We start from the raw sequence: 8,807 nt of genomic DNA, 5'->3' as shown, positions 1-8,807 counted from the left end.
GTTCAGTGAATAGTTGTCAAGGACCGGCCTTCAGGCAGGGAACTGAAGAAGATAAATATATATGTTCCTTTGCGATCAATTAAATGCATTTCAGATAAGTTTGGGATCAACTTTATGCAACACTAACCAATTTGTTTACAAAAATGTAAGTAATATACAGCGCTTTAAACTATTTAACGAGTCTTTATAAACTACCTTCATGTATGTGTTTAAACTCCCACCCCGGAGATTAGTTTTCCCTTAAAGTACTCACTTGATGTTGACTTTTATAAGAAGTGTATATTTATTTGGGAAAACTATTTATACGCTAATCGGGATGGTGGTACGGAAAATTAAAGCATCTCAAGCAGAATGCTGTTTTTCTCATATATGTGGAACCTCTCAGTCTGGGTCCGTGTGGGTTGGGTCAGTACAGCTGCGAGGCTCTGCACCAACCCTCCAACTTCATAAACATTGGCTGGAGTTTGGTGAGTCAGAGCAAAAACACATCCAGGTTTTTCTTTATTACCATTCGCTTTCCAGGCTTGCGCATCATTCTCACTCAACGTCGCAGAGGCTGTTTTTTAATTGGATTTGCTGGGTTTTGTTTTACTGAGCGAGATTACCAGTTCAGAATTGGAAGTATTGATGCATCGGCTTTTTTAACCTTTATCGTGCTGGGTGTGGATGCTCCAAACTTTTAAAACTTTCCAGGCGCTCAAGGCATGTTATAAACTATTGCATTATGTAATATACGGATTGGTTTTAAAATCAGTTCGGATAATGCGTTTTTGCTCGAAATAATTGAATCTTTATGCTTGGAATTAACGTTACAGAATTTACTTTAAAAAAAAGCAACTTGTTTAAAGTTTGTCAGTTGTATCTGTTCTGTACATGAATTGAGTTTTGTGTCTATGCTGCAGCCATGGCGAGTTTTACTGCCTGTCTCCTCTTGGGCTTCTTGCTGCGGACTCTGAGCTGTGGGGTGGCCGCTGCGGCTGCCGAGTCCTCCCCGGAGTGTTCGCAGCGCTGCGATGTCTCCAAGTGCCCGAGCCCCAGCTGTTTGAATGGTTATGTACACGATGTCTGTCATTGCTGCCTGGTGTGCGCGGCTGGGGAGGGACAAGCCTGCGGGCGTCCGAGCGAAGTACGCTGCGGGGAAGGGATGCAGTGCAAGTCCCTGCTCGGCAAGCGTCTGGCAAAGGGACCGGGCGTCTGCCGGTGCAAATTCAACTACAAGGTGTGTGGCAGCGACGCGAATACCTATGACAGCCCGTGCAAACTCAAGATGGTCAGTAGGAGAGCCGTGCAGCTGAGACTGCCGCCGATCGTTCAAGCTCACAAGGGCGCATGTAAAACAGGTAAACAAATCCTTTAGTAATGTGCAACAGTTGCTCTCCATAGCATTTTAAAAAAGCTATTTACAAGTATTGTTTACAAATCCTTTTATCCCAGTAGTCAGCTGGGGCTTACTTGATCAATTTGTAACAATAACATTACAATGGGTAGCCTCTCAATATCAACAAGTTATGTTTATATAGCACCTTCAAAAGCATCCCAAGATACTTTATGGAGGCATTATAAAACTAAACATAATACCCCAAAACATAAGGTGACGTTAGGGCTGATGACCAAAACTTGGCGAAAGGGGCGGGTTTTAAGAAGTCTCTTAAAGGACGGAAGCTCAGTAGAGAGGTGGCGAGTTTAAAATAAAGACTTGTGTTTATGTAGAGTCTTTCACAACCGCTCCACTCTTTACAACCAATGAAGTGCTCTACTTTTGAAATGTAGTCACTTAATTTATTCAATTTATTCTTTCATGGGATGTGGGTCACTGGCTGTTGCCCATCCCTAATTGCCGTTGAACTGAGTGACTTGCTCAGCCATTTCACAGGCAGTTAAGGGTCAACCAAATTGCTGTGGGTCATGTGTAGGCCAGACCAGGTAAGGATGGCAGATTTCCTTCCTAAAAGATATTAGTAAACCAGATGGGCTTTTATGACAATCAATGATAGTTTGATGGACTAGCTTTCAATTCCTGATTTTTAAAAAAATTATTAAATGAATTTAAGTTCCACCAGCTATTGTAGTGGGATTTGAACCCATGTCCCAAAGCATTAGTCTGAGCTGCTGGATTACTAGCCCAGTGGCATTATCATGACGCCATCATTTCCCCACTGTTATGCTATAGGAAATCCGGAAGCTAATTTGTTTAGGGAAGGATTTCCAGAGCTTGCGGCATAGGCAGCTGAAGGCATGGCCACAAACAATGGAATGATTAAAATTGGGAATGCTCAGGAGGGTGGAATTAGAGAAGTGCAGATACGTCAAAGATTGTGCGGTTAGAGAAGTTTATGGAGATAGGTGGGTAGGATAGGCATATCATTATCAAGATAAAACAGCATTGTGGGTGTAGGTACACTATATTGATTGCATGGGTTTAAGAAGGCAGTTCATCATCACCTTCTCAAAGGTAATTAGATTGTGCAATAAATGCTGATGTTGCCACTGACAATCACGCCATAGCTCAGTAGTTATATAAAAAGAAAATTCCTTCACCTGACCAACACAGATGTATTTTTTCCCACTTTGGAATCCTGGCATTGGCATCTAGAAGCAAAAAGGATCCTAATTCCTATTCCCACACAAATGGAGCCATAACATTCTCTTTTTTAATTTGTTAATGGGATGCAAGGAATCGCTGTCACGGCCATCATATATTGTCCATGTCTAATTGCCCTTGAAAAGGTGCTGGTTTTTGACCCAGTGACAGTGAAGGAACAGCGATATAGTTCAAAGTCAGGATGGTGTGCAACTTGGAGGGGCACAGCAATTCCCTTTCAGGTAGCTAATGCAAAATGACTGGTCTTCTACAAGCTCCAGCAATTTACAAAAATCATTACATCTCCCAATAGGGTGAAGCATAAAGAGGCAGATTATGTTAGCAAATGCTTAGAGAGGATATTTCACATTTAAAGTACTTGTACTTCCATCTCCTCAATGATATTTCATTATAACTACCATCTGAAGGATACATACATCTTAAACCTTTGCACTTGTAGGCAATAAAATTATATATGCTAACTAGAAAATAGCTTCAGACAGCTAAAACTTAACCTATACTGATTTTAGAAACATAATATGCTTCAGATTAAGAGTTTTTAGTGATGGTAGAAGTGTTTGAGGAACAACCTTGGACTGACATTACAATGTATTCTTCAGGTGGCTAGGTCATCATCTTCTCAAGATCTCTGCCCGAAAGCAGGTCTGACCCACAGCGCCACAATCTCTGCCATGGGTAGGGGCAAGGAGGCGGTTCCCAAATCCACCCCAGCCAGAATAGGAATTGGCACCAGTCTTATCCACACCAGCCATCCAACACCAACCCACCCCCCACACCACTGCCACCACCACCACCACCAAAGGAGTCCTGGTTGCACTTTTACATCCATGTTGTTGTCTGGAGCTATCGACAAAGGCTCCAATTTCTTTGCAGCACACGGCTGAGCAGGAGTCTCTCCCACTCTTACCACCTGCCATTGGCATATATTGGAAGGGTTTTCAGGTTGATACTCAACATGTTTGGCCACATTGTGAATGCACTTTTCTTTGTCCTGGAGTGGGACTTGAACCTGGAGCTTCTGGCTGAGAGGCAGGACACTACCTACAGCACTCCAATAACAGGTCATCTTAGAAAATGGAAACCAGAGAAACCTCAAAAATAGTATTTTCTATGAAACTGCAGGCCTGGAGTAAATTAGCTTAGATGGCTGCATTTATTAAATAATGTCCCTCTGATAATCTAGTGACCAAAGGCATCTTGGCCTGTGTGGGAAGCTACCTTTAGCTGCGGCAGCAATTGAGATGTTACAGTTTGATCTTGGGATCTCTGGGTCGGAGAGTGGGTTTCTGCTCCTAATCACTAACCCATGACCTTTGCTGGAAAATATACTTGTGTGCTGTTGAGTGACGTTGGGCTCAATTTTGATACCCTCCACAATGGAAGTACAAATACTGATATTGTCTACTGTTTCTGTGTAAGTGAAAAACACTCATATTTTTCACGCCTTTCTTTATACCTGTAAGTTCTTGTTCCAGATATCATTCTGATTAATTTTCACTGTACCCTTTCCATTGCTATAACGTCCTCCAAACAGGGGTGGACCAGAACAACATATAGTACTGTAAAACAAAAACAGAATTACCTGGAAAAACTCAGCAGGTCTGGCAGCATCGGCGGAGAAGAAAAGAGTTGACGTTTCGAGTCCTCATGACCCTTCGACAGAACTTGAGTTCGAGTCCAGGAAAGAGCTGAAATATAAGCTGGTTTAAGGTGTGTGTGTGGGGGGCGGAGAGATAGAGAGACAGAGAGGTGGAGGGGGTTGGTGTGGTTGTAGCGACAAACAAGCAGTGATAGAAGCAGATCATCAAAAGATGTCAACAACAATAGTACAATAGAACACATAGGTGTTAAAGTTAAAGTTGGTGATATTATCTAAACGAATGTGCTAATTAAGAATGGATGGTAGGGCACTCAAGGTATAGCTCTAGTGGGTTTTTTTTTATTTTATATAATGGAAATAGGTGGGAAAAGGAAAATCTTTATAATTTATTGGGAAAAAAAAAAGGGGGAAACAGAAAGGGGGTGGGGATGGGGGAGGGGACTCACGACCTAAAGTTGTTGAATTCAATATTCAGTCCGGAAGGCTGTAAAGTCCCTAGTCGGAAGATGAGGTGTTGTTCCTCCAGTTTGCGTTGGGCTTCACTGGAACAATGCAGCAAGCCAAGGACAGACATGTGGGCAAGAGAGCAGGGTGGAGTGTTAAAATGGCAAGCGACAGGGAGGTTTGGGTCATTCTTGCGGACAGACCGCAGGTGTTCTGCAAAGCGGTCGCCCAGTTTACGTTTGGTCTCTCCAACGTAGAGGAGACCACATTGGGAGCAACGAATGCAGTAGACTAAGTTGGGGGAAATGCAAGTGAAATGCTGCTTCACTTGAAAGGAGTGTTTGGGTCCTTGGACGGTGAGGAGAGAGGAAGTGAAGGGGCAGGTGTTGCATCTTTTGCGTGGGCAAGGGGTTGTGCCATAGGAGGGGGTTGAGGAGTAGGGGGTGATGGAGGAGTGGACCAGGGTGTCCCGGAGGGAGCGATCCCTACGGAATGCCGATAAGGGGGGTGAAGGGAAGATGTGTTTGGTAGTGGCATCATGCTGGAGTTGGCGGAAATGGCGGAGGATGATCCTTTGAATGCGGAGGCTGGTGGGGTGATAAGTGAGGACAAGGGGGACCCTATCATGTTTCTGGGAGGGAGGAGAAGGAGTGAGGGCGGATGCGCGGGAGATGGGCCGGACACGGTTGAGGGCCCTGTCAACGACCGTGGGTGGAAAACCTCGGTTAAGGAAGAAGGAGGACATGTCAGAGGAACTGTTTTTGAATGTAGCATCATCGGAACAGATGCGACGGAGGCGAAGGAACTGAGAGAATGGGATGGAGTCCTTACAGGAAGTGTGGTGTGAGGAGCTGTAGTCGAGATAGCTGTGGGTGTCGGTGGGTTTGTAATGGATATTGGTGGACAGTCTATCACCAGAGATTGAGACAGAGAGGTCAAGGAAGGGAAGGGAAGTGTCAGAGATGGACCACGTGAAAATGATGGAGGGGTGGAAATTGGAAGCAAAATTAATAAATTTTTCCAAGTCCTGACGAGAGCATGAAGCAGCACCGAAATAATCATCGATGTACCGGAGAAAGAGTTGTGGAAGGGGGCCGGAGTAGGACTGCAACAAGGAATGTTCCACATACCCCATAAAGAGACAGGCATAGCTGGGGCCCATGCGGGTACCCATAGCCACACCTTTTATTTGGAGGAAGTGAGAGGAGTTGAAGGAGAAATTGTTCAGCGTGAGAACAAGTTCAGCCAGACGGAGGAGAGTAGTGGTGGATGGGGATTGTTCAGGCCTCTGTTCGAGGAAGAAGCTAAGGGCCCTCAGACCATCCTGGTGGGGGATGGAGGTGTAGAGGGATTGGACGTCCATGGTGAAGAGGAAGCGGTAGGGGCCAGGGAACTGGAAATTGTTGAATCCACAAACAGAACTGCCCCGGTAGACCGATCGTCTCAGCTTGCTCCTGCCCCACAGAACTCATTTCTCGTTATCTTGACTCCCTTCTCTCTCCCCTTGTCCAGTCCCTTCCCACCTACATCCGTGATTCCTCTGACACATTACGTCACATCAACAATTTCCAGTTCCCTGGCCCCTACCGCTTCCTCTTCACCATGGACGTCCAATCCCTCTACACCTCCATCCCCCACCAGGATGGTCTGAGGGCCCTTAGCTTCTTCCTCGAACAGAGGCCTGAACAATCCCCATCCACCACTACTCTCCTCCGTCTGGCTGAACTTGTTCTCACGCTGAACAATTTCTCCTTCAACTCCTCTCACTTCCTCCAAATAAAAGGTGTGGCTATGGGTACCCGCATGGGCCCCAGCTATGCCTGTCTCTTTATGGGGTATGTGGAACATTCCTTGTTGCAGTCCTACTCCGGCCCCCTTCCACAACTCTTTCTCCGGTACATCGATGATTATTTCGGTGCTGCTTCATGCTCTCGTCAGGACTTGGAAAAATTTATTAATTTTGCTTCCAATCTCCACCCCTCCATCATTTTCACGTGGTCCATCTCTGACACTTCCCTTCCCTTCCTTGACCTCTCTGTCTCAATCTCTGGTGATAGACTGTCCACCAATATCCATTACAAACCCACCGACACCCACAGCTATCTCGACTACAGCTCCTCACACCCCACTTCCTGTAAGGACTCCATCCCATTCTCTCAGTTCCTTCGCCTCCGTCGCATCTGTTCCGATGATGCTACATTCAAAAACAGTTCCTCTGACATGTCCTCCTTCTTCCTTAACCGAGGTTTTCCACCCACGGTCGTTGACAGGGCCCTCAACCGTGTCCGGCCCATCTCCCGCGCATCCGCCCTCACTCCTTCTCCTCCCTCCCAGAAACATGATAGGGTCCCCCTTGTCCTCACTTATCACCCCACCAGCCTCCGCATTCAAAGGATCATCCTCCGCCATTTCCGCCAACTCCAGCATGATGCCACTACCAAACACATCTTCCCTTCACCCCCCTTATCGGCATTCCGTAGGGATCGCTCCCTCCGGGACACCCTGGTCCACTCCTCCATCACCCCCTACTCCTCAACCCCCTCCTATGGCACAACCCCTTGCCCACGCAAAAGATGCAACACCTGCCCCTTCACTTCCTCTCTCCTCACCGTCCAAGGACCCAAACACTCCTTTCAAGTGAAGCAGCATTTCACTTGCATTTCCCCCAACTTAGTCTACTGCATTCGTTGCTCCCAATGTGGTCTCCTCTACATTGGAGAGACCAAACGTAAACTGGGCGACCGCTTTGCAGAACACCTGCGGTCTGTCCGCAAGAATGACCCAAACCTCCCTGTCGCTTGCCATTTTAACACTCCACCCTGCTCTCTTGCCCACATGTCTGTCCTTGGCTTGCTGCATTGTTCCAGTGAAGCCCAACGCAAACTGGAGGAACAACACCTCATCTTCCGACTAGGGACTTTACAGCCTTCCGGACTGAATATTGAATTCAACAACTTTAGGTCGTGAGTCCCCTCCCCCATCCCCACCCCCTTTCTGTTTCCCCCTTTTTTTTTTCCCAATAAATTATAAAGATTTTCCTTTTCCCACCTATTTCCATTATATAAAATAAAAAAAAAACCCACTAGAGCTATACCTTGAGTGCCCTACCATCCATTCTTAATTAGCACATTCGTTTAGATAATATCACCAACTTTAACTTTAACACCTATGTGTTCTATTGTACTATTGTTGTTGACATCTTTTGATGATCTGCTTCTATCACTGCTTGTTTGTCGCTACAACCACACCAACCCCCTCCACCTCTCTGTCTCTCTATCTCTCCGCCCCCCACACACACACCTTAAACCAGCTTATATTTCAGCTCTTTCCTGGACTCGAACTCAAGTTCTGTCGAAGGGTCATGAGGACTCGAAACGTCAACTCTTTTCTTCTCCGCCGATGCTGCCAGACCTGCTGAGTTTTTCCAGGTAATTCTGTTTTTGTTTTGGATTTCCAGCATCCGCAGTTTTTTTGTTTTTATCTCTGTGTTTAATTGACTGCCACTGCTCTTCAAGAAATGCCTACCTCCTTGAAGAAGTTCTGTTCCTCTCTGCGACAAGATTTCCGGATTTCTCTGTTGCCTTGTTCACCTTCATTGCTTTCCATTTCTCTCCTAGTGTTTGACAAGGTGTTTACTAAAACCCGCTTTCACAGCCATATCTCCTTTCTCAGTGACTGTCTCCGTCTCCGACTTACCCCACATGGATTTCAACTGAAATTCCACCCCTCATGTTTCGAACCCACCCAGGATTACAGGTATCTCCGGGACATAAAACGTTTCTCGGACTGCTGTTCCCGTCACATTCTGAAATCCACTCTCAGTGCCATGCGCCGCCATATGAACACACTCGACCTCTCCCTCCAGCAGCACCGCCGTACCCTTTTTCAAAGCTGCGCGTGCCCCCAGTTTCATTTTATCCTTCGGCTCATCCGACGCCTCAACAAGAAACTTTTTCTCTTTCTCTCAAGTGCTAAGGAACGCAAGCTCCAACAACTCATCGACACCAACACCCATCTAGGACCCTCCACCCCTGCCTGTCCCTCCGTCCCCACCCCATCTTCCAATCCCCACCCCAGCCGTGTATTCACTATACCCCCTGACCTTCCCCTCTCCGATGCTGAACGTTCAGTGCTCAGCAAAGGACTTAGTTTCATACCCTT

The 8,807-nt window shown here is 46.3% G+C and overlaps 1 protein-coding gene across 1 annotated transcript in view; it reads left to right on the top strand.

Annotated features, from left to right (window-relative positions):
* The first annotated feature begins 552 nt into the window (after positions 1–552).
* Positions 553–8,807, top strand: part of htra3b (HtrA serine peptidase 3b) — a 61,220-nt gene continuing 52,965 nt past the window's right edge. The window contains exons 1-2 of the mRNA XM_041198615.1: positions 553–702; positions 903–1,340. Of these exons, the coding sequence (XP_041054549.1) occupies positions 905–1,340 (436 nt within the window). The 5' untranslated portion in view covers positions 553–702; positions 903–904. The remainder of the gene's footprint in view (positions 703–902; positions 1,341–8,807) is intronic.

This window comes from Carcharodon carcharias, chromosome 1, assembly GCF_017639515.1.
Source record: "Carcharodon carcharias isolate sCarCar2 chromosome 1, sCarCar2.pri, whole genome shotgun sequence".
Lineage (NCBI taxonomy): Eukaryota > Metazoa > Chordata > Chondrichthyes > Lamniformes > Lamnidae > Carcharodon > Carcharodon carcharias.
The sequence above is the reverse complement of the archived record's forward strand: the minus strand, read 5'-3'. Positions and strand labels throughout refer to the sequence as shown.